The 27,816-nt window shown below is 37.3% G+C and overlaps 1 protein-coding gene across 1 annotated transcript in view; it reads left to right on the top strand.

Moving 5' to 3' along the window:
• The first annotated feature begins 761 nt into the window (after positions 1-761).
• Wnt10 (Wnt oncogene analog 10) overlaps positions 762-27,816 on the top strand; it is a 28,664-nt gene continuing 1,609 nt past the window's right edge. Inside the window, exons 1-3 of the mRNA XM_028307822.1 lie at positions 762-1,321; positions 6,205-6,452; positions 19,622-19,911. Coding sequence (XP_028163623.1) covers positions 1,236-1,321; positions 6,205-6,452; positions 19,622-19,911 — 624 coding nt within the window. The 5' untranslated portion in view covers positions 762-1,235. The remainder of the gene's footprint in view (positions 1,322-6,204; positions 6,453-19,621; positions 19,912-27,816) is intronic.

The following is a 27,816-nucleotide window of genomic DNA, read 5'->3' as shown; positions in this document are numbered from 1 at the left end:
AACTTACCCGTTTATTATCTCTAAATTATAATTTAACACATACTTCAATCATTTTATTGTGCAATAAAATTCGAAATTGATATCCACGTTATTAGTATTGCCCATATAAAGAGAATGGGAATCACAACTAACAATAATGAGACTACTTTTCCACAACTATTCCGTTTTAATTACAACTTTATTACTTTAAATATAAAGGCTAATATAGAACAGTTAGTGGTAACTGGTCATTGAAATTGCGCACGCGACGCAAACATCCCTTATAAGGGTTGTCACCCCAACCCTTTGTGGACAGGCGGTTAGTTCAACCCTTTCGATTATTCAACAATTTGTCTTTGACATCATTATTCGATATAGAGCATACTTGATTTTATAATTTTTGAATTGGTTACGGATCATTTACACACTTTACCACGTAAATTAATATTGTAAGTCACTAATTTATGTGTCGTCTTATGTTACAATTTGTTGACAATCAGATTTAGTCATTATTATAAATCGAAAGCTCGCTTTTATTTGGAACTGCATCTGGCTCTACAAACTTATGAACATGTTTAGTGTAACTTCAATAGGTACTTATTTATACTAGTAATTGCTCTTACGAAGCTATGACCTAATCATAGACCAAACGATTTAGAAAAATCAATTCTCAAATCCCTCAAACCAATGACGACGGGGTCGATTCCCATGGCGGGAATAGCGTGGGGCGGTTTATATAGGCGGGTTTGAGACCACCGTGCCACTGTCAAACCAGAGCTCATTGAGCGCACACGCCGCTATGTCTCATCCATTCTGTGCCGAAATATTGTGAATGATCGCGTAAACAAGGATAATGAGCCAGTAGGTGGAGCCCGCCAGTTGCGTACGCCCCTCTAAGATTTTTTCTCATCGTCTGGGCGGCGCGGCGAACACGCCTCGCGACTCACGCTCAGCCATCGCGCCGTGTAGGAGCCGACGGCATCGCGCCGACGGCGTACGCCACTAACACGTAAACAAAACGTTATCATCGATGCGAAAAAAGTGACAAAGGCGACAAAATACACAGCCAAACTACTACACTCCCATTGACAGTTCTCTGTTTTTTTTTTACCGAAATGACCCGGTTTATTAATGGCCAGACAAAGATAACAAACAAGTGATTCGTGTTCCAAAGTTCGAAAAAGTTTTGAAAAGAAAAACTCAGTGACGAAAACGTTTACGATGTGCCCGCGGAAGAAACGAATAGTGTTGCCAACATGAAAAATATTGATGAAAGCAGAATGCGAAAGATATTCCCTGCGGCTATTGTTTACTTCTTGTTTCTTTTTTTCAATATGGCGAGGTAAGCTCTCTACATTATCCTAATATTATGCATGCACTGAATTTTGTTTTAGTTCTTTAGTTTTTGTATTTATAATAATTTATTATTGATAATATTGTTTTAAAATGTAGTCATTTCATTTTCTTTAGAACAAACATTTTCTTTATAGGCCTATTGCGGTTTTAGCATTGCCATTAAAATAACGTTTTGCATCAAAAAGCCGTGCCCTATCTTCAATTCAACAAAAAAACCCAAAGCTATTGTTATTAACGCTAATATTGTCGCGATTATCACATCATCAACATTGGCATCATTAGCTGCAAAAACTCGTCACAAAAAAATTTACACACCCGATGAGGGTAATGACAACGCACACAAAGAAAATAAGCCACGCAAATAGGGGGCGGTCACATTGTATGCGCATATGCGAATGGAAACATCACCGCGGCGATCATGCAAAACGCGCCTAAGTAGACAACGGTAATGAATAATGATACGGCAAATGTATGGTAATCGATGCAAATTTAAAAGGTGACAATCATTTGTCGGCCCACCCAATAGCGCGAGATTTACCGACTATGGTAATGGCCGATATGCCACTGCACGGAGCTGCATAATCGTTTGCAGATTGATACGCCGCGCGCGGAGGTATGATGCGTGGAATGGACATGTCAGAAATTCAAATTCAAAAAACGTTCTAGAAAAACAAATGACAGGAGATAATAACTGAAATAGATAAAAATGACAAACAAATTAGTAAAGTTGTAACTAATAATAATCAAATTATAATCATGTACCTAAAATTTTATAGATTACAGACTACAACTAACTGAAGTTCTAAGTTCACCTTTCAATTTCAATTAACCTTTATTTAATTTATTAATCTAAACTACAATGGCTTTCTGTATAATTGATTAACCAAATTAAAATAAAGCTCTATTATTGAGCTTAATTTTAATTTAATCAATCAACATAAAGCAAATACATCATGAGAAAGGAATGGTCAGCTAATTCAATATCTACTAGATTCCATACTAATTCTAGTTTATCTAAATCCTACCAGTTTAATAAAATAGACATGAATAATAACAGATAGTTATTAATTGAATAGTCAGTGGTTAGACAGGCAATTGATAAATAAGGCTCTATTAGCAATTATTTCAATACAAACAACCAGTCAGTGGATATGAATGACAGCCGTTTTGCTGCAATAAGTGGATTTGCATTCACTTGGCCACCAACATAGCTACTACAGTAGTGAAAATATTAAAGGTTCTTAAATGATGAGATTACCTACTAAATAAATACTTAAGTAACCATTTTGCAAAATATTTTTCAGATTCAGATTTCATAAAATATTTTGAAAGTGATTAGACATTTATTTCAGAGATAACCTTTTTGTTGTGACCTGAAACAATATTGAATAATTACGTCAAAAATCATGTTTTGTTTTTCGCTTAAAATAAACAGATTTCGCAAATGTTAAGCTCACAACAGACATTTTCAAATAATTGACAGTGATTCATTTTTTAAATGTTTATTTCAGGAATTCCAAAAATAAACGAATAAAATATTTCTACGCAATTTAAAACAAAACAAAATCGCTGCCGTCCGCGCAAAGGTCGAACAAATTAACGTTTTTTAAAACAATCCGCTGCCATAATGAATCGCGATCAATACAAAATGGCGGTCAGGGCTCAGATAAGGCGATTCTTTAACTTATGCGCGTTTTAACACTTATCGAACTATGTTAACTTTGCCGATTACATACATCCACAAATCACTGCGCATATCGCGTTTCACGTAGCAGATTGTAATTGTACAAATAAGCATTAAATACAAATAGACAAAGATGGTACATGGAATTTCAATCAGTTTGCCCACTGTGCACTGAAAAACGTTGCGACTAAATACGTTGATGTTTATTTTAGAACTTTGAGTGTACAATGTTAAGGTTGCTTTTTGTTTGCGAGAGATAAACATGGGCCGTTTAAGCACAGAGTGTTAGAGAAGAGAAAAGTATTTGCAGAATTGTCGGCACGCACAGAGGAGCAATGCAAGTAGCTGTAATTTGTATTGAAATAACTTTTCTGAATGAGTATCGTAGCATTTCATCAAGTCCCGCCGGTCGGATTTATTATTTTTTTGCTGGCCAGCTCTTAAAGCACAAAATTATTGTTTTTATCTCATCAGGAGGAATTTTGAAGCAATTATTAAGTTTCGCGTTGGGTTTTAATTGGTTCAGGTGGGTTAACGACTCGTCGCGGAGCTGTTAGGTGCACGGCCGCTAATTCTCGGGCCACTTTCTTGGATCGCAACGACCGAGATGCGAGGTTAACGTTTTGTATATGTACGTTAATCAATACAAGTACACATATCAGAAGACTTTGTTGTGACCCACATTAGTAAAATTTTAAGCTTTTTTAATTACATACATTGCTTAAAGATTTCAAATTATCTAAGTGAACGTATAAATGGGGATATTTCAAATCTGACAATCTCCTCGGCAAAGATTGAAAAAAAAGGAAAATCACTTGAAAACCCATGCTTGATAGTGATATTTGTTTATGGATTTTTATACAATAAATCAGTATCAAACCGAAGCAAAAATAAGTATAAGAAAGTAATGTGAATTAATTTATGCCAAGTTCAAGTTTTAATTACATAGTAGAAGTCCTAATGACATTTCTAAAATATGTAGGCATATTTGTCTTTTTAAATGTTTCTTGTTTAGTTAGACGAGTATGTTGTATAACGAGTGTGTGTTCAATCCTTATCAAATGTTGCTTAAAAGTCGAATATGAAGATAGAGTTCGTAACGTAGAGTTCCGTATATTTAATTTTGACAGAAGTTAATTTATCTTTACACCAAAATTAATTAATTTTCTTAAGTGAAACATAAAAGGAAACAATATTATTTTCGCATTAATTAATACGTTTAGAGAGACCTACATCGCGTTCATTAAATTTTCAGCACACTTTAGGCCTGATATAAGAATCTACATTACTTGAAAGTTATTTTGTGAACGACGACCTATCAAATCAAACCCTAAGCATCATAAACTGGTTATTAAATGCTATTTTCCACATACTGGCCACTGTAAAAAAAATGTAAACTTAAAAACAATTGAAGCAGCATCGTAATTTGGTTGTATTAAATGCTATTTTCTACATACTGGCCACTGTAAAAACTATTAACGTAAAAAAACAATTGACATCTGGAGTTTTTCAAAGAAGGAACTCCAAAAACAAAAGGAGCGTCAGTCAAATAGTGTTTTGTCTTTACATAACTGTGAGGCAAGATAACCTCAGTGTTCCCACGCGAGCCGTGAGGGCGCGGCGAGCTTTCGTAAGCTTATTAAGCTTTTGTTTATAAACGGACGTATTTTCATAATTTACAGGTAAATCAATACATTATCGCAACAAACGTCACTTTTTAACATTCCGCATCAATTAAAGCCTTTAATATTCTGATGTATAAGTTATAAATTGTTAACTTTATGTTAAAGTGTTATGTTAAATTAGCATTTATTAATATTATGTTTCACCACCTACAACAAAAACCTACTATGTATGATTTTTCTTTAAAATAACTTCATCACACACTTCTCAAATTAAAAATAAATAAATGAACAAGTTCCTATTCAAACCCCATTAAAATGTATAAATAACAATCAAATTACTACGGAAAAGTGGAACCACAACGAAGTTACATCCTAAATGTATTCATTTCGAAGCATTATGATTAATAATTTACGCTATAGAGCCGTTAATTTAAATTGTAATCGCGTAAAAATCCATAGAATCTCTTAAATTATGTCGTTTATTAATTCCTTATACCATAAAACAAGTCAAAACGTCCGTGTGTACGTGGATATTGTCACTAATTGGGCAAATGTTATGTAATTAAAGGCATTATAATTAATTTATTCCGAGTTAGAGCAGATGGTATCTGGAGAGTTTGGAATAGTTGGCCCAAACAATTTGTTGGTTGGCTCCCGTTCAACAAATATTTTTGTGTCCAACGTTGGAGTTTGGAAGTGAAGCGTTGGAAGATTTTTAATTAATCTCGACTCGAACTCTGGTGAGCGCGTGGAATGCTCGTTTATGAATATTTGTGAAATGCTTTGATAAAATAACTTGTCCAACAACTGTTGGGGAATGCTAAGAGTGGATCTCGATGACTGAAAAATAGCGCTGTTTCGCTTTCAGATATTTCAGAATATTTTATCAAGGAATATTATCTGATTTTTGCAGTGATAGTTATATGTTAGTGGATTGATAGTATTGACTTTGAAAATGGCTATTAGATTACAAATTACAACATACTCGTATCTGATCGATACCAATGTGCCAAAAGCAAGTGGCTAACCAATTTGTGTTTTCTTCTTCTTCTTCCATGATAGTGTAAACCTCCATAGTCAGCTGTATTGTGTCAATGATTTACTCATCGTATTTTAAAGAACATTTTACACGTTAATAGTATTAGGAATTTGACTTTAAAAAAAATGATAAATTCGACTTCAATCCAACCAAGTTAATTTTTTCAGACTTTATTTTTTCTCATCATAACTTCTTTTCCTCGTAAAATGAAATGGTGATGGGATGGAGGCCTTGTACCGGAAAGCGCAGCATAGGGCGTCCACCCATAAGGTGGACCGACGACATCATAAAGGTAGCAGGGAAGCGCTGGACGCAGGCCGCTACCAATCGATCGACATGGAAAGCATTGTGGGAAGCCTATGTTCAACAGTGGACGTCCTATGGCTGAAATGATGATGATGATGATGAGGAATTTGACTTTTAAATAAAAACGTGTGAAAAATAATAAATTCGATTTCAATCCAACTAAGGTAGTCGATTTTTGCAGGCTTTACTTTTTCTCATCAAAACTTATTTTCCAGTTCCCGTGGAAACATGCTGCCGAGCCACCTCAAACTCAACTCGGCTTTAACCTGTCGGTTAGTCGGCGGCATGACCAGAGACCAAAGAGCCTTCTGCCAGGAGTTGCCAGACGCCGTCTCCATAGCCTTCGAGGGTCTACAGCTGGCGGTCAAGGAGTGCCAGCACCAGTTCAGGTGGCATAGATGGAACTGCTCCAGCTTGGCTGTGAAGAGTTCGAACCCGCATTCTAGTGCTATTATGAAAAGAGGTAAGTTTTTACACGCACTAACACACATTTATCATTGAAGTTTTTTTCTCGAAAACAATAAAACAAGCACAAAGATACGAGTAATAAATAATACACGAGAAAGAGTACACAAATTGAATTAAAGTCTATGTTAGCTGATATAACGAGTAGGTTAATTATCGTAGTAACATTCAATTTTACCCAAAGTTGCAAAATCATTGTCTACCCCTTTCGGACCGCTCCAATACAATTGTGCGGGTTACAAAATCGAGATTATCTCATTAGTTTTACATCGGAAGTGGATGGGCTGAATATCGTACGATTGTGCGGGATGCGTTCTTTCACCTCCCGTGCAAATTTTGTCCGAAGCGCAGTTGGTGAGCAGGTTACAACCTGTACAGTTCACGACTGATTGCGCTCCCCGACTTGGCGAAAGAAAGTACCTACTATGGTTTTATTTTGTAATTGTAGTAATATACAAGTTATTGATTAGACAAATAGTTAAAAATAGCATCTTTTTGTGATAACAGTGACTTCTTGTAAGCAAAGGCTTTGGCGTAACGGCTTAACGAACTTTACTGACACAATTGTATCGACGTGGGCCCTACAATACCTTATGCGTATTTTAAGTTTCTCGTAATTATTAATTTTTCGTGGTTTCCGCACCATGTTTCCGATTTTAAACGACGCTACTATCGCAGAGATGCTCAATGCATCTGGGGATGAGAGCGATGACAACGACAAAAGCTAGTTTCGACTACTTCAGATGAACTACTCCTCTTCTTCTGATGAAGGCTCAGACATTCATGACGATACGTACCTCTGAGTATGCAAGTGGCATAGCAGACGAAGCCTTTCAATCGTCAACATCTTCCAGGAGATGCTGTTCATGATCCAGGAGATATTAAAACTCCATAGGAATATTTCGAGCGCTATATTTACTGTTGCGCTCATGGAACAGATGGTTTTGCCCACAAATCAATATTAAATGGCAAATACTGGTATAAAAATTAAACCTGTTTATTCCTTACTGGTTATAAATACGTTTTTCGGAATACATACATGCCATTGATAAAATTTCAAAAACCCTTACAATTTTGACCCGCACAATTGTACGTAGGAAGTGAAAGGCCCAGTTTGATACAATTGTTGGTATATGAATTTTCCAAGATGGCTGCGGAAAATTTGGAAAATTATAGCAAATTCGTAATCTGCGGCCCCAAATTACCTGAAATTCATTTGCAAAATTGCAAATTTCTTTCTAGTTTAAGCGCGGGTCCGAAAGGGCTACGAAAGCTTAAAAACAATTATACACCTAAGTCCTGCACCCCGATTACGGTAACTTTTAACGTCTACAATCCAGACGCGTTTCTGATTCTGCAATACGATTGGTCAAAACAGCTGACGTACGCTGTTGAACGACCAATCGTATCGCAGAATCGAGAAGCGTGTCTGGATTGTTGACGTTAAAAATTACCGTAATCGGGGCTCTGATATAGCATTAATAACAATTTAGAACCGTGTATCTCTAACCGTAGATTTTCAATCATAATATATATTTTGCTACACTACTACAATATTGAATTATATTCCGTACGTTGTAGATCTCTAGTAAAATTTATTATGACATTTTACCATCTGTGAACTACCTAGTCTCCCATATAAGTGTGCCATTTTCTTTAAAACCTAAACACAAAACCCATACAGTAGTGTGACTATAATCTGTGATCTATTGCCCTCTTGTCCTCTATGACAACCGCCATATCTTTGTCCTGTGACGTTCCATCACCTCGGATATTAGGGCGTGATCATGCTTGAAACTAATTTTAATCCTAATTATAAGAACTTGTAGTTACTTTTTCGATTGGCCTTCTTTTCTTTGTTTATTGTCATTTGTTTTTTTTTTTCATAGCTTTTTTGGTGGCCAGTATAATAATGCAATCTCAAATCAACCTGATGATCTTTCTAACTGAAATATAAGTATGGGGGGCAAATTGAGCCGATCGATCCCCGTTAGTGTCTGGCAGCTAATAAAATTAAAGAAGATAGAAGAACTCCATCTAGAAGATTTACATGCCAATGAATGACACTAAGAATTACTTTTTCTTTAGGCGTATACATTCACTCAAACTTTAAATGTGAAGCCATCCTAAGCCCGACATTTAGAACAAAACCCGTCGCCTAGTGATGGAGGTCCAATAGACCAACAACTTTATTTCTAAGTGGACAGAACTAATAATAACATTTTCATTGAGCACGCGCAGTACAAACAAATCCATTTGCCACACAAAGCGATTTGATATACACACCGTTGTCGATGACGTTTAATTAAATTTCAATGATTATCTGTTTGTTTAAGCACCAAAAGTTCAGTGGTCAATGACACTAAGGCCCATAAATAAGTTAAGTAAATTAATTGTTTAGTCTCGTAATAGGTATTAAAATTTACTATTAATAAACTAAATTCTTAACTATGTCAGTAAATACCGGTAGGTAATGTCAATATTAATGCTGTTCTGTTTAAAGCATTTACTCATTCAACATAAAACATTCCAATGCTCAGTGCTAACATTTTTATATTTTCCCCTCGCATAAAAGGTGTCGTATCATAAACATAAGTGTTTAAGAAAACTTAATTTTAATTCCAGTTTTCGACCCGGGCAGTCCATAATTACATTCCCGACTCGCCAAACAAAACTTCAGAAGTTATAAACACCAGAATTTATGGAGCTTTGTCACTAATTGACCAATATACCGATTCGAAACGTAGGTGGTAGCAATCAGGCATCCCATCGACTCTTGCGCATTGCCGAGAACATCATACATTAAAATAAACGTAGCTAACCCTTCAAACGCATCGCGATCAGACATTACAATCCGAATTTATTACGACGAAAAATTATTCACGCGCATTAAACCTCGCCGGACGCTGCGATGCATTATTCTTAATATATGTATTTACTGGATGTCTCTCGCCTTTATGCCAGTGTCTGTGGTGTGAAAAGGCTTTGTCGACCTTATTTTTTCCACAATCATCGCACACGTTGACTTGGAAATTTACGAGCATGGATGATGGGAGACAACAAATAATAAGGCTCTTGGTGGCCAGGTGGCCGCTCCCTCGCTCCTGATTTCACGCTACGTGTGGGTCCGCCCCGCCCTCCCCCAGCCCCTCAGACCTCACCAATTAATATCTTAACTGAAATTGCTGGCCCTTAGGTCCCATCGGAGATACTCGATTTTCTACACGCCCTTTTATAGCTGCACGCATTTTAATAACAATTTGAAATTCTCTATCCAGACCTGCATATTACATTCCCAGTAATTTAAAAAGTCTTACTGCTGAATGTTATTGAGACATAAAACTTAATTGTTAATCGAAGCACGAATCGAGATGGACCACTCTTAAGCGCGATCCGTTTATTAGTATTGGTAATATTCCGTAACGACACCTTCCGGCCCTTCAGCGACACGACTCTGTTTAAATTGAAAAATTGTGAAAAAACAGCGTAACTAAACACTTAAACATCTTTCTTAACTTGCCCATTGTTGGAGTCCCGAATTGAAACGCCGACGGGGGAATGAAAGGAAAAAACGCCGAAGAACAAATCGAGAGGCTTTTAAATAGGATAATAGCGATCGATGATCGAAGAAGAAAGATAATAATGATTCCGGACCGTTCGTTTTTTTGTCCGAATAGATACATCGATGAAAGAGCGCTGTGGACGGATGGCATTCTGGATAGATCACGGAATTTGTTCCGCTTCCCTGAGATCCTCCACACGTTGTTAGCGTTCTTGTTGTACGTGACGAGGGGACAATACTCTTGCAGCTCTGTCAAAATTTAATGACCTTTGTGAGGCTAATGAGTCCATTGTGAGAAAAAAGTTTCATAGGCGTCGGGTTAATCGTTGGCGATGGTTAGATTAGCGAGGAGACGCGTCATGTGTCGCTCGCGTCACGTGAGAGAATGGCCGTCGGGGCAGGCAGGGTGGCGCGCATGCGTCGATACGAATCTTGCGCGGGCGCACGTGACATGAATTCACGAGCCGACGTGTCATAAAAAAGTGACATTTATTGGCGTTTTATATCAACAACGTGCTCCAGGAGACGGAGTGCCGGCGACAAAGTGCTTATGATGCTGCAAAAACGGTGTTCGTTGTTATTATGACGCGTTTTATCTCCCGGAGTGTCGTGGGAACATCGTTTGGCGGTGAAACATCTTCATTCTCAGCAGCTTCGTGCAAATTTTTTGCTACCCTTATCGATTTTGTGCATCATAATTGTGGGTCGGAAGAAAGCTCAAATTTTGACGGGGTCCAGCAGTTTGGTTGAATTAACACGGCATCTTCGCTGACCCAAAATAACAGTTTCTTAAAAAAATAAACGTGTCGAAATGTCTCAATGCACTGCTTCTCAACCCTCTAATGGCCGCGATAACATCTTCCTCGGTGCGTTACCGAATCGTGCTCCTTCAGATGCCTCTAAACTGTGAGAAAAAACACACAAAGGGCGCGATAAAAACTTGAATTTGTCCAAAGTTGCCGGGTTTAGACGTGACATCGAGTGGCTTTTTGGGCCTTTTGTTCCCGACGGATTATGAGACGGCATTTACGGGTTAATTAACTCGAGAGGTATGTTAGTGATGTTGCGGATTTTCGAAACAATATTTTAATGGAGCGATGATTCTGCTTAAATTCTTATAATCGATTGGAAATATTATTCTAAAATAAATAAACGCACTTTTTCTGATAGAAAATCGTTTTTTTCTTATCATAAGGGTTTTTGGATTCAATTTTGCATCACGAGTAAAATACTATTTTTTCCAATCAATGAATACTTAACTAAACTAAATCAAACCACTTCATTTTAGCCAAGGTAACGGGTAAAAGCGAATATAGTACCATATATACTTCACTTACTTATTCCTAGCAGGACTCATGATTCATGAAAAAACATAGTGAGAACAACATAGTCTACGTCAATAGGCTTCTGAAATTTTGTAACAATATGTTGGTTTATCTCAGTAGTCTTATATCTACTCATATTACATGTATCTATAAAAATCATAGACATGGATACAGACAATTTGATGCCTATATTAGTTGGTCAATTCACAACTTTACCATCTATATTATGCGCGAACTTTACGACCGAATAGAATGATTTTAAAAAGATTTCACCGTACCATGTTAATTTCGGTCATCACATTTTAACCCAATCAGCTTATTTCCTGGAATATTTAAAATGCCTTAACGGGTGTTAAATTTGTCATGGATGACGTCACGGGGCTATCGCTCGCTATTACCGATTCGCAACACGGACTGAAGCGGGCTTAATATGCGGATTCCTGCTACCAAAAATAATTTTAAAACGAAAACCGACGGTCAAAGTCTTATGTGGGTCACGATAATTACTTTTACAGAATATATTTTATGTAATTTTGGCTGATTTTTTAAAAAGTAACCCTTGGTGCAGACAATAGACGTTTAAAATAGTTGCGTAATTGCTTTTACCTAGTAGATTCTGATGTTCTTTTGTTTTTATCAAGGTTTAATAGCCATGCTAGGTTTGTTTGAAGTTTTAATTTATAGTTCAAGTGTGAGGTGTTCGAAGGTGGAATTTAGTATTCCACGCAGAGGCAACTTGTAGAGAGCTCTAGATGTGTGGCGACTCTTCCAACCCTGATCAGCAGAAATTTGACGTTTGATTTTAACGTCACCTCCCTAGGGGTGAAGTTACAAGAGCAGAAATGCTGCAAGTTGGAGATGTAGGTAAACTATAATGGGTATTTTAGGACCCCTTACCTAAACTACTATGCATATTCTGGGGCCTTACGGATTCACCTCTCTCTACACAAATAACCTCGGCTGGTCATATCTATGTCGCTACGCTCGCTACCTTTTATACCTACGTTTTTGTTACGATTACACACGAGTAAAAAAAAGGTTACTCTGAACATAATTATCATAGGACACTGAACACATACTGCTTACTCGTCATCACTCTCATTTTCCCTCAGAGGGATTAGAAGGAAATCGCAACCACACGGCTGGGGATGAAGACTGGTGAGCGAACCGTTTAGACAGGCGCTTAAACAATGTCACATTGATCAAACGTAGATATTTTATTCTCACGGCCACCTGCCTTTGTTCTTTAAGAGTATTGCTTCGACTGCTCTTCAAAACCAGGTCTTGCATTTGCAGCATCAAGATCCATTCAATGAAAAGTAAAGAAATCGTTGCTATAATATGTTGGCTGAAGAGTGATGCCCACTCATTAAAACCGATCGCTTTTTGTTTCCATCTCATTGTAGGCAGCCGCAAAAACAAGTAACGTTCAACCCAATTACTTATAGCTGTCCATCAGCCAGCACTGGGACAGCGACACGACAGCAGCGCCACCTCGCTTCCACGAAACGCGGATTAAAATGGCGAATCTCCATGAGCCGTATACGGTCGGCGCCGGGGCACAAAAACTCTATCGCTTAAGTAAACACAAATTTCAATTATCATTAAACGTTTTATTTCATCTTCGGTTTATATGCGCGCGCGCTTGGCATGCGCATACGGTTTTTCCTGCGCGCCGCGGTGGTCGCTTTTTCCGTGTTGTATAACATTGTTTTTGAGCACTCGCTGATCACGCATCGGTCGTCGATTCATGATTGCGCAATGGACAGCTTTTTGAGTTCTAGGGGTCCGTGGTCGAAAGACAGGAGGACTTACAAGATACAATGGCAGGTTTCAATTGTAAGAGTATCATTATTGATCTAACACTATTTGAATTACACTGAAACTTAACTGAAGCTTTTCTTTTATAACTACTTACTTACTTTACTACAAATAAATGTTGCTTTTAAAAAGCTCAAAGAGAAGTTCCATTGCAAATTGCAAACAGTGGTGACTAGTAAATAAGAGAGTTCAACTCCAGTGGTAAACATAGGTAGATAAATAGGAGAGTTTAACTCCAGAACGACTTCGGTTCGATTAGCAGAGTGGACACAATTTGGCAAATGGGAGTAGATTACGATATAGACTTTACGTATAGTCAAAATCACCATCTATATCTATAAAAGCGAAAGGTTACTGACTGACTGACTCATCACGAAATCTCAGAAACTGCAAGTGCTTGGAGTCTCAAATTTTGCATGGGTCCTTTTAGAATGTAGGTGCTCACTAAGACGGTATTTCGCAAAATTCAACCCCAAAGGGGGTAAAACGGGGTCCACGCGCAAGAAGTCGCGGGCGGCCGTTAGTTCCTATTTGCATGGCCCCTATTGATAGATGGTAGAGTTGGAGAGGTTTGCCATTTGACGTGGATCTACAGCTGTCCAGCTGATGCAAACTGCAGTTGATGATTATACAGACCCTACGGAACTTAAACCCGAGACCGCTAGATACGAATCTGATACATAAAATCATTTTTTCACGCTCGTTCTCGCTTCGAGCACCGCTCGTAAATCTGGCGCCAAAATGAATGAACACACGACGAGTTTTTCCACAAAATGAGTGCAAATTCACCGCATATATTCATATTGTTACTGTAATGATTGCTAAACAGGGCTTAATGGGTTATTTATCCGAATGAGTAACGGGGCGACGGGGCTTTCATTAAGGGATCCATTCCCGGTAAGTGCGAGGCCGGGGAAAAAATGTAATTAATTTACATTGTATGGAATTAATCAGTTTTTACTTTGGCAGTTGAAAGTTAGCTGCTTGTGTGTTAAGTCAGCATTAAACTTATTTAAACATGTGTTTATTATTATTAAAATATTTAATTAAAATTGGCTATTAGAGTTTTTAATTTTGGCTATACCCTTTTCAGGCATAAAAAACTATTAACTAGGCAAATAACTTAGTCAATATAAAAAATATACGTTCTTACTAAGCCATTAGCGGTCCCAGGCAGCTTTCATATGTTTAAACAGACACAAAAGAAACTGAAAACAAAAAATAGAAGTAGCAACATTGTGTACAGCGTGAAATTAACTTAAATCAGCTCATAAAATGTGCACGCGCAGTACATCTTCGTAACCGAAGCACTTGTATCCGATATAATTACATGTCATGCATTATTAAAACAAACACGCAAAAAATACACGGACAAGTGTAAGAGAAGAATTTAAAATCTGTCACCGGACACAATTCGGAGCATTTCGGAGGAAAAAGTCGAAGGGAATAATCGGAATTGATTTAAGTAGATTATCGGGGGGAGAAGCGAATTTGAACTTTATTGATGGAAAATTTAAGTTACGATTAAGCTTCTGATTTGGTTTAGGAAAGATCGAGAGCCTTGTGATTAAAAGATTCATAATGTTTAGTAATGTATTGAAATCGGAAAATATGGAAGTATACGCTTTTTGTTGCTTTATTCATCTACCTCCTTACGAGGGTTAGTTAAGAAATGTAGCTATTACGGCAATAAACGTTTATTATAATACTCTATAATTTTATTACACTTTCAGTACTCTGAATGTAGCTTGTGTACAGGCTTCGAAAACTACCAGTCTTCAGCATTCTTGAATCTTGATTACTATAAAGAAAACTTAAGAACTTTGAACTTACATTATTCTAATTTCCACTAAGATTGTAGATTAAGATATGCTTCAAGTCTTTGTTCAGATTCATTTAAGGGAATGACCTCAAATAATCCAATCACCGTCCCACTTACCAAAAGACCCCAATAAATTATTATTTACCATTTTAGAAGCAAACAGAGCTCTGTGGCATAATCCGGCTATAACAGTTAACCGAACATAGCCAGCCGAACATAACTCGGAATCATCAAAATCGATCACTAGAGCGTTCCATAAATCGTGACGTATCGATCCTATCGCGACTCCTCACATCGACAAATATAAATTTGTCACTGGCCAGGAAAAAGCGCGTGCAGCGGGCAAAGTTTATAAATAAACAATAACACGGCCGTATACGGAGCGGTCACCGTAACATTCATCAACCCGCCGTTTTCAATCCAGAATGGCAGACATAGGAACGAGGTGCGTTTACACGGTGCGACTGTAGCAATTTTGATCAATAAGGGATCAACATTGTGTAAGCTGAATGAGCTGTTTTCAATTTGAAACTTATAATAGATGTCTTTAAATAGAGTTGACGTTATAAATCTCACACGACGATGATAATTACACGAATATTATAAACACATTCAATGCCAATAAGTTGGCGATCAGTGACAAAATAAACTTTATTAGCACCATAATTCTATTCGGAGGTCAATAAAACTCTAAGCTTAAATAAATGCAATTATTAAATAAATCACTACCTCACAAAAAACTATATTGGCGATGACTCAATTCTATTACACAGAATCGTTTAAACATCGCATAGTATAAAAACCGCGATGCTGTATGAATTCGTCTGGGGAACGATCTCTTCAGGCAGATAATGCTTGATTTATAATGATTATCATTTTATTAAACGTGAGTCATCCTAAATCATGCCTCGACTTTTTGCCAGGTTTGATGACCCACAACCGCGTCATTAAGACGCTTAATAACGTAAATAAATAATGCAACGAGCCCCAATGATGTTGGTCAGCCTCTCAATACCACAAGATATAATAAGCGTTAATAAAATGAAATAATGACAGTGCATACAATTGGCAACCTTCTAAAGTATAACATAATGGGCGACGGACAACAATAGCCTGTATTCGTGAGACAACTAGACATATAATCGAGTGCACGTTTATGTGCAGTGGTGGGCATTCGTTGTATTTGGAGGTACGTACCTACTACAGGATATACATGGTCATTACAGCATATCAGACTTCATGATCATGTTACAAAATAGAATCAATTACTAATACATAAAATGCCACAGTATTTAGTTTGATCCGTCAGGCCGGCAGAGTTTGCCTAATTATCTAGCTAATACGAGTGTGTCTATACCAAGTCAAATAATGACATAATCGAATTATTAAAAACGTTTTTACTGCAAATTAGGTTAATCATCTGAAAAATCAGATATAAAAACTAAATTACTTCTTGTATTCAATTTATTAGCAAATGTAGAGTGACAAATCTAGTACTTTCCAAAGTACTTACCTATACTAGCTGTTCCTTCATACATTTAGGTACCTAGCAGTTAGGTACACACGGCCACACTGTTAACTATCCATTTCCGTTTTTGCTCTCGCTCTCATCAAATGGTGATTTTTTGCGATAGAACAGACGACACGACCGGCAATGGGTAGTTAACACTGTTGCCGATAGTACATCTTGAAGGACAAAAATATAATAATCAAACCCTCATTAACAAAAGCATTTACATTAGAATATTTTATCGGCAATGGTCTTCACTGACATTCTTTGGTAACATCTAAAACTATAAAATGAGGTCAAACAAGAACCTTGTCCCTCCGAATAAAAACGCCATTATTTAATAAACTCTATCTCCCGGTGTCAATTAGGATCACTCTACAGATCCACTGCCGCCCGATAGCGCCCATCTCCGATTAATCACATCGAATTAATTTATTCGATTCACTCGAATCAGTTATCGAGATATTCGGATGGATGTGAGAACTTTCGGCCGATAAAGTAAAAGTTACGTGACCTAGATGTTTGGTATGGCTGCTCGAGTTGAAAAGTCAAATAAGCAAATGATTTCTTATGAGAAAATAAAGTATTTTTTACCATTAATGTATTTTGTATACTGTTATATAAAATTTAAAATAAGCAATGCTAGTACTCAATATGTTAAATGGGTTGAATATACACATTCTGAACTTTATGCTGTACCTAAAGATACTGTTGAAAACGAATGAAATTATTTGTTCTTAAGAAAAGTAATCTAAAAATGTTAATATACCTAGGTAAACAAATAAACAATTACAGCAGAAATATTTCAATTTGTTAAATAATTACGTCAATTAACTAAAATTGCAATAAAAGCCTTGATAAAAGATAAAAGCATAAAAATCAGACGCCAAATCGCGTAGCAGGTGGCTAGACCTTCAGACATTAATTGACCATTAAAAGGGTATAGTAAGGCTTAGTTCTCACTGCAGGAATATATCCATTTCACATTTGGTAACATTATCGCACAAGTCAGTGAAGATATAAGACCTATTTCACAACTGGTAACTTTTATTTCACTAGTTATTGCACAACCAAAAAGTAAAATTTACAAACAACCAGTTTTGGTATGGTTAATGGTGATTGACTCAAATGATTTTTTTCACTACTGAATTCGGTAAGCCCTATGTGAAAAGTTTTACTTTTATTTACTAGACCACGGAATGGCATTGCATTTATTTGACACATCCAACTTTGATTAATTAATCATACTTAATCTTCTTTAGGTACATGCATAGGTAAATAATGAGCTTTTGGCCAAAGATGCAAACTAAGAACTTCTTTGAGAAAGCTCACTGCTGAAAAATATAAACGCTTTAAGCTTCATTTAAAGATTTATCCTTAACACCGGAGTGAGCACTGAGCTTTATACGCCAGCTAAATGCCTATTCACGTTAACACAATGAAATAGCCAGAATAGCACATTACTAACCCTTTCAGAGCTACAACCGAACACAATTAAAGACTGCCCGACCTAACTCAAATGCAAATCGCAATCAAGCCTTATAAGGTAAAAAGATTACATTGTCCGGGGCCAATAGCTTATCTTCCCATCGTGAATGTATTCAGTACTTAATTTATTGCAATAAAATAGATAAATGTACTGTACGACGTTCCGGATTTCTATAAGTCGAGACGGAGTTATGCCGGTACCAATTTACGTATGACAGGAGTGTCCCTGCGATTCGATCTGAATGTCTGCATACCATTGCTGGTTTTGTACGAAGACTTTATAAGCTTCTGGAATTAAAACAGCATTGGATGAGCTAAAGAGTTGGTAGTGATTTCAATCAACGTATGCCAAGTCCTGCCAACGCGCATTCAAACATTGGTCGAATAAACTAAAAAGAAAGTTATGGATGGGGCTCTGTTTATATCCAGTTGCAAATATGGTGTGTTTGAGCTTTAATGATTTAATCTTCGGTATTCCTCTAACACCGCGCGTGATGGTAATATTTCATTTAGTATTTCCTATGGAGCAAACGCGTACAGCCAGTAGTGGAAGCGAGTAAATCAATATTTTGAAATATCTATTAGCACATCTACTCGACTTTATTTTATGTTATAAGGTACGATTAAGTTTAAACTGAACGATAAGTACTTACACTATTTTGTGTTTGTTGACTGAATACAACTGTAAATAGGTATAGTTTTGAAGTTTTGTTCCTATTTTCATAATTTGTATCTACTTCAACAATCCATTCAAATCTTTGATTAATAATTTTATCTTTACACACTTACCGGTAATCAATAAGTATGAAAGCTCTACGTAGGTACATTCCTCCTGCTAGCTGTTTGCCAGTAGCTTCCATCTGTTTGAGATTCTCTTAGCTATTTAAGATTCCATTCTACATAATATTCCTAACATATGTCATGTTTCCAAGAAACTAGTTCGTTTACATAACCGTACATAATGTTGGTAATTATCTGCATCCCTTGAACGAGGCTCTAGGAATTGGCTCTAGTTAGTGCACCCGTTTCCATTTCCTTGCCGGTGGTAATGAATGCAATTTTGTACTTACGCCAATTAGTACGAAAATGTAAGAGATTTAAATACCATATATTGGCATGTAAAAGAGCGTTTTTAAGGTCAAGTTGCAGGAGCAAATTACTTTTACTTAACGGACGGAGTTAAAGTATTATTATTAGTCAGACAGAATGTTTAAAACACAATATTTTGTAAATATCTAAAATACGTTTCAGTCCGAGATCCCCTATAAAAATAGAGCCTGAAAGTAGCATTATGTAACGTGTTCAAACGATTGCAAATGATACTTGCATAGAGTCATAATAAATATGGAAAACCTTCGATGAATGTGCTTGGATCAAAGAAATTTTTGTATGTTATGAAATCTCAGCCAAAAGAACGAGCTTGCCCGGAAGATTCTTATTACTGACCTCTCCCAAACATCTCCTGTATGGGAGGTGCCTCTTCTAGGCCAGCGGGAATCCCACATCTCAATCGTCACACTTATGACTGAGTGGTCGTAGTCGTCATCAACTGTGATGTTAAGTGCAGATGTTGCTTGCCTCACGATGTCTGCCATATTAGTCCTCACGACATCCTGCTAATGATGATGTTTGTCCCCAGGTTTCCGAGAGTCAGCGTTCCTCTACGCACTCACAGCCGCCGGCGTAGCCCATGCTATAGCCCGCGCGTGCGCACAGGGCCGGCTCCTCTCTTGCGGCTGCGACCCTCTAGGCTACCGAGCCTCTCACGACCCTAGAGGGAGGGCGCGCCCCAACAAGTGGGAATGGAGTGGCTGTTCCCACAACCTGGCCTATGGCATCGAGTTCTCCAGAAAGTTCCTGGATGTGAGAGAGCAGGTGGATGATCTGCAGTCGAAGATCAATGTACATAACAACAACGCTGGGAGATCGGTAAGTTCTTTTGTTTGTCTTTTGTGTTGTGTTTGCTATGTGCAGATAATCTTCTAAGTTGGGTAGAAAAGGCAGAGCTCCATGCCTCAAACTCAAATCTTTATTAGTTTTCTAGGCCCTTTTCAGGGATAAGGTATACATACACATCCCAATTATATCTTGCTAAAAAACTGATGAGGAGCGGAAGGTAAGCTTTAGTGACTCTAATTTTGTAACTCTTGAACTTACAAAAATGTTTGTCTCAGGGATGAGTATTCATCGTAAAATGTAATTAGACAACGCCTATCTAACAAGCAGTGTGTTTCAATGATGAATTCAATAGTAAAAATACAGGCTGCCACTGTAGTGCTACGAATTTTGCTAGTACATTGGTAAAAAGTCAATGTTACTCTAGATATTAGATACTTTATATAATCTATAGTTTTGAGGTTAATTTTGTATTTCGCTTGTAAGTGAATGTAATTCTTTTAGAGAAATAAATGTCTTAAACCATAAACCATACATAAGTGTGCATTAACTTTTGACTCTTGGAAAATCCATCAAACATACTAGAAGGTAAGTTTAAACCTTTAAACGCACGTGACATGTAGGTACGGACCCAAACAAAGCTTTTGTCATACCAATTGCATAATTTGAATGGCGTCACATCTTTGATGATGAATTCAAGGGCACTGCACACTCAAAAGATCACTACACTGATGGCCCTTCAATTTACCTCGTTAGTGAATGCATAACCCATGTTTGATCAACAGAAGGGTGCATTTTAATTCGTTTAGGAATGTACGGGGGATGCAATCATAACATGCCAGACAGATTATTCAATGAAATGGTGGAATGTGATTTTAATTTTGAATTCGAAGGGCTGTTTTAAATCGTTTTGAAGGGCATTGTAGAAATTATGTCATAAATAGAGTCTTAGAAATGTTTAAAAGCAAATCTGTAAATGACTGAAACCTCAAAAGAGGCTCAAATCATAAAAACAAAACCAAACCTAATGACCCTAATTTCTTAACCAAAACAATGTGACACGTAACTTATTTTACAATTTTAACTTAACAACCACAATATTCTGCGTCCAATTTGCGTTGGTCCCTGGAATTACTTTAACAGTCACACAATTGAGGTAACGACACCTATTATTGGGATCGCCATAGAATAGTCGGTTCGAGGGCAAATTACATAGATGTCTAAATTGGTCTGGCGAGGCGTCAAAAGTGGTACGAGTCCAGCTTATTTCGTTCAATTTGGAGAGCGGGAGAGGTGGGCGTGGTTACCCGTAACCATGTGGGTGGTCGCGGTTATGCCGACATGTGCCTATAAATACTACGTTATATGGCCCAGGCACGCGGTTAGGACGATCACACCCCGTTTTATGTGCTATAAAGTAGATATCGCATGGCACCGCGTCAGCTTCGGATAATACATAAAATTCAAGAACACAATTTTATTGGAGGTGATGAGGCGAAATTAACATACCAATATGAAGGAATTCGTTAATTTTCACGATATTTTTAGTCAAGATCAATATGATTACGTACTTTATTTTAATATCTACCCAAAGGACTACAGCAAAGGGACAATTAAATTGTATTTATGAGACTGCTGTGAGTATCGCTAATGTGAATTTAAACGAGAGCTTACGCGTCGTGTAAACATGTCCGGAGCAGTGATATGTCGCTTGATCTAACACTAGTAGACACGACGACCATTAGACACGCCGGGCGAAGGGATTACTCCTAAATAATTTAATAGGCCCCTTCTACCCAATAATAAACATGTCAGGCAAGCGTTAAATACTACATGCCCAAAGTAGAGCCACTACTATCTAAACGAACATCACGCGAAACTAATCTCTAACACATCGTGTTAAGTCGAACATTTGTGTGTGTTGACAGCAAAACAGTTTTGTCGACAATATTAAATTGGTGTTCGTAACCAAATCTGACGTTAAGGCGGCATTCCACGTCTCTCAGTTACTTATTATCCGGATTTACGATTTAATACAATTTACGTTTTTTTATAATACAAACACGACGTGTAGGTACAAATTATTTAATTTGTAATTCGTTATACGGCGGTAGTCGGCTTAATTTATTTGGCCCACCAGTCTCGCGACGTTTATAGCGAACTAATAAGACTATTTTCTAACTTAACGACATTTGACTTGTGACTTTATTGGAATGCATGACCAAAACCAAATCTCAGCTCGTTTATGGGTGGCTCTTAAAATATAGTTGACATATTAATTTAATAGTACCCATAGTATTTTATATGCATAGGATTGCAAATTGCGATAAAAAAAAATGACGGAATCGGACTTTTCTAGAGTGACCTACAAGTTGCACAAAACGAGTACTGTGAAACAATCAAATATTGAAGAACTAGCTTTCCGCCCGCGGCTTCGCCCGCGTGTAATTTTGTCTGTCACAGAAAAACTTTATCGCGCGCAACCCTGTTTCAAAAACCGGGATTAAAACTATCCTATGTCCTTTCCCGGGACTCAAACTATCTCTATACCAAATTTCATCAAAATCGGTTCAGTGGTTAAACGTGAAAGTGAGACAGACAGACAGAGTTACTTTCGCATAAAATATTAGTATACAGGGTGTTAGGTAAATGTCGGCTCATATACCCATTTACCTAACAACCTGTAGATTCAGTCCAATATCCTCTGAATTTTCATTTGGTGATTTACATTAACATTAATTTCTTTATTTCGGTATGATCTCTACTGGTAGAATTATGCACCTAGCTAATAATTTTTCCTCTAAACAAGTGACACTGAAAAAGCTTAACTATTCTATACAATGAAGCTTTTTCAGTTCTGTTTTGAACAAGTAGATGATTTTCCGCAAGTTTTCAGTCACCACAGTAGAAGTAGAATGAGACAATGATTCAATAATATTATTTCACTTGTAAATTTTTCTGAATATTGTAATTCTGATAAACAGTTGTGAATCTTATGTAAATCACGGAAATTAAATACTGTTTTCCTGTATTTCCATTTCTGATTTCAAACTTTTCACGGCATTTCGTTTTTCATTGAAATTTTCAAAATACACATGAAAGATTCCCCCTGTATATGCATTGTTGTATTTAAACAACGAATCTATTAATTTATACTAATTAGCTGTTAAAAAGGTCAAGTTTTAATTACTTTAGTAGACGGAAGCGTTAATAATCTAATAACATGGTATATTTATAAAGTTAACAGTTCACCTACTTAGTTATTAATTTTAACAAATTAACAACCTTTAATTTTATGTTAATTGACTTTGCTTCGGTAGCATAATGCGAAACACCATTTCAATTTTGACATAATTTATTAACTACAAATAGTTAGGATATGACAGTTTACGACCCAGCCTGTGGTCTATAAAATGTTTAGTAAAGCTTAAATATTATTTTTTACAATGTTGCCTTTTATGACTAGATATCTGTTTAGTATAATTTATTTCCATTGAGTTGTCATCTAGATTTTTATGGCGAAACTATAATTGAATTATGTTTTTGTTAGTGTCCCAAAGGATATTTTTGGACTTAATTTAGTCTTCAATATGGTTTACTGGGTGGGAGTCACGGTGTAGATCCTGGCCAATTAAGAGTGAGTGATAGGAACGAGTAGAAACTAGTAGATAATGAAAATAGTCACCAAGATGTCCTATCGTGCGTGAACGATTCTTTTTATCGTGACACCAATAGATTTTTTTTAAACCAAATTATGACGACTAAAATTTACTCCCCTTAAATCGATATAATGACACGAAACGTCAACTTCGTGCTTTTGAAGGCCTTGGGACCTGATTAGGTACTCATTTGCCTAAACCGCCCCATAGTTAAGGAAATTCAGTACTAGCATTGGAAAACCACTATATTTCTATTTTTTCGAATAAAATGAAGAGGCAAACACTTATTAAAAACATTTCAAAATGCATCATAATGAAGACATTACTTACTACATCGTAGATGCCAGTTTAATCCGATAAATCATTTTTAATACACCAACGTAAGCGTTGTGCAACCAAATCGAGTGGTATTCCTTTCATCCGACTCTACCTTTAAGATGCACCTCACAGCCCAGTCCATTAACTGCACCTCAGGCGAGAACAAAAGTATAAAAATGGACCGAATATTTACATCAAATATTTAATACTACCATGACCTCACGCGGCTCAGCAAATTGAACTATTCCCGCCAGCCCGGTGGTCTGGACCCTACGCTTGTCCATTGTTCCGGCGATCTCCCATTTTGTTTGTGGCCACATAATTAACAGCCGCCCAGTGAGATCTCTGTTAGACACGCTCGGTTATAATAACCCCCGCGATGATATTTTTATAATGTCAAAATAAAGTCGGCCTCGTTCACACCGTGGCGCGCGGCCGCAAAAAATTGGTGGCGAGCCGTAAATTCGAACGGAGGTTGAATCTCTGAGTTGTCATTAAGGTAATAAACATTCCTAGTGAATATACATAGTATCCCACGTTAGATAAATCATTAGGTAAATGGCAGTCATCCTGTATATCGTTAACTGGGTGACTCTACTGACACATGTAAATAATTTTTATGGTTAATTTAGAAAATTTATCTAAGCTAGAAACGCCTCTATTTTACACAAAACAAGAAAGCGATTACATACAGAAAATACAATAAGTCGAAAACGCATAATTCAAGCTCATTGCTATGTAAGCTTTTCTATAAAATGATGTTTTTCAAGGGAAAACAAATAATACAATGATACTGTATCTTTTACATAACTTAATTTCAGAGCGGTTGAATCCAGATAATAAGAGAATTCAACACATCTAATACTTACTTACACATTCCTTTCTAAATAATGACGCGCATCTTTCGTGTTGAATAATAGCTTCCACTTCTTAATCGCATATTAATTCATCACCCTAAAACGTCTTTTATTCGTCTTAACGTTCCGAACGTTCGCTTCGACTGTAAAAAGTTTACAACGGTGTGAGTTCGTCCCGCAGCGGGCTATAAAAGACTCGCGGGCCGACCTACACAAGAAATTAGGTACCACATTAGAGAGCCGAGGTGATAATTACGTTACAAAAAACCGACTCGATGAGTTAATATTTTGTTATGTCCCGATGACTCTCCGATATCGATATAAATATACTTTTGTTGCTATTATTTTTTCCTCCCGATTACGTCAGGCCGAGAACATTAATCGATGAATTCTGATCTTTGTGTCTCGATGAATGCGCAAGAGCATATTAAGAATGGGTATTAATCAGTAATTATAGTTATTTTATTAAATGTGGACGGGGATTTTATTTATTGCGGCATTAAAGCTTTTGAGAGCGATGAAGTCGTAAGCTTTTTTATTTATGTGAGCTTACAAATTACAACTTAACTTCGAGCTAATTTAATTTCAAAATATTGTTATCTTGTTTATTTTTTACAGAGAAACTGAATAAAGCAATTTATTGAGGAAATAAACTTACGTAGTTGCTAAATCCTATGCTTCGTAAAGTGTACTAACTCTGTTAATCTTCTACAAGTTAAATGAAGCAATATGGAGGCATCAAACTATTCAATTAAATCTAAAATTGATCGTAAACAATCAAGTGCATTGAAGAATATAAGCCACAGAACGAGTTTACGCAACTATCGGAATTCCTTCGCACTGTGGACTGTGGTGGCCAAAAAGCTGGATAAAATCGAATAGCGTTGTAAGATGGAACTCGGTTTCAGTTTTTCTAATATCCCATTGAAAGCGCTTTTATAAAATCTATCTATTGCAGTAAGTCAGTGACAGTTATGACACATGACTTTTTGTTTGACACTAGTTAGATTGTGCTATAGTTCCAAAATACTGAACTGTCCTACCCCTGACATTGACAGTGGGGCGCCACCGTCAATACCGGATCGCTGGTTCCGATTTTTGCCATGTCGGAAACCATATAGTTGAACGATGGTAGCGCCCCCCTGTCATTGAGTTTGGTGGGACAGTTCAGCGTGGGTCATCTATAATCGATTATTAATATTGATAAATATAGCCGAAATTATGTTCCAACCAGCTACTAAGTTTTTTTAATTCTTGAAATAGTATAAACTCTCTTTCTGGCGCAGTCGGGTCAAACAAAAATTTATTCGAAAAACTTACAGGGCTACACAGTTTGTCATTTTCATAAGTATACCTTGGATAGAAATGTATTGGGAAGAATTCCTTATACCAAAATCTTCTGTCCCATTTCCGTACAATCCGTGATTCACATAAATCATGGCCACCCTACCGGCCAGATGCGCGCGCGCCGTGTGCGGTTCGCCTAATAGCTAATTGTGGGCTGGATTAGCCACGCTCGTCGCGGGCCCATTAGTGTTGCTCACCGAACGTTAATTGATCCATGTTGGATCTATAGTTTTAGCAGTAAACTTACGAAACGCACCTGGGAAGGATTAAACAATTTGATTGGAGATTTCTAAGGCTTTCCGTTAATTATGGATTTGCAAACTTTTAGTCTCGTTTACACTCCACACCTACATATACAGGTTCACTGTAAGTATCATCCTACACTAGATCATCCGATTTCATCATCAGTTCATTCAGTCTCCACTGTTGAATGACCCTTTCTAATTTACCAGAAGCAAATGAAGAATTTATCCTACCACCATACTATTTACCTGGTGCGATTTTGCAACAAAAATGCCAGCCTTTATGGTGTCAACTATATCTGTCACCGCCACCACATCATGTTTAGTCTACCCATAAAACTAACAAGTCTAATCACTCCACTCCTAGTAAACAAACACTGGCATGGCCAATGACGAATTATTGACAGATCAACGCAAACACCGCACTTGACCACGTACTTGTATGTTTTGAAGGGCCCCGTCTTTCTCATGGGTAGAGAATCAAAACAATAAATAAATACGTAACAGACAATACACCAACCGTTATGGTTTGAAGTAAGGAACTATAAACCAAAACTTCGCGTGCGACTTCTTTCTAACGCACAAGAAATTAAGGATCTTTCATCATTCAGACAACTTTTGTGCAATAAAAATGCGAGTTAGCAGAGATCAGCTACAGTCTCATTATTTAAATGTGATCTCGTAATCTCAACGAGTATAAAAGTATTACATTTACCCAATCTTTCCTCCATCAAGCTGACTTATTGCAGCATTTACAAGCCACATGATTCAGACACTTAAATTAACTTGCTACCTTGAAACCTGCAATTAGCCACCGCCATCAAGACGTGTCGCATCTCTCACCTACTCAAACCTTTCCCAAGCCAACGAGGCTTGCATTCACGAGATAGTCCCAAGAGGCATAGTAGGTGGCGCCACATTAAAAGTTTTCCACGTTGCGAGCCTGCTCGAGGCCCCATATTAGTCGGCCGTATTTCACGAACCGACGGTCGAGGTGAGAACATAATAAGCGGTTCGGGTCCATTTTTAATATTCCGGCTTCATTACACGTATTACCAACGTCTTGGGTGGCGAATTCTATCGCGAACGCTCTTAATACCGGGTTATTAAGGCTGTCCGGGCGCAGGGGCGGGCCGAACCGCCGATTTATTTGAATTTTTGCCCCGACTCAATTTGGGAAATTGTTCAGCCGGCGGCATTCGCGAAATTAAGACGTCAGCGTGATTGCAGCAAGGCGTTTCATTATGTAAATGTTACGAGCTAGCCGGTGGGTGGCGTTATTATGCCCAATGCGGTCACGTATCAGGACAATTCTGATTTATTATTTTGTAAGGCTTTGAAATATGTCGGCCGCGGACTCCTCGGTTGAGAGTGTAACAGATTACGTCGATTACTTTTATGGTAATGCTCGTCTGAGTGTGCGATTATGACGCTGAAGCCACAGTTCTTCTGGGTGTATTGTTGTGATGATAGAACACGACTGCGCCATTTGGTCTGAATTATTTTTACGATCGC

The sequence above is a fragment of the Ostrinia furnacalis genome, unplaced genomic scaffold (genome assembly GCF_004193835.3).
Source record: "Ostrinia furnacalis isolate ACB-3 unplaced genomic scaffold, ASM419383v2 OfSCF2350, whole genome shotgun sequence".
Taxonomy (NCBI): domain Eukaryota; kingdom Metazoa; phylum Arthropoda; class Insecta; order Lepidoptera; family Crambidae; genus Ostrinia; species Ostrinia furnacalis.
Note: the sequence above shows the minus strand (reverse complement) of the source record. Positions and strands in the feature narration are given on the sequence as shown.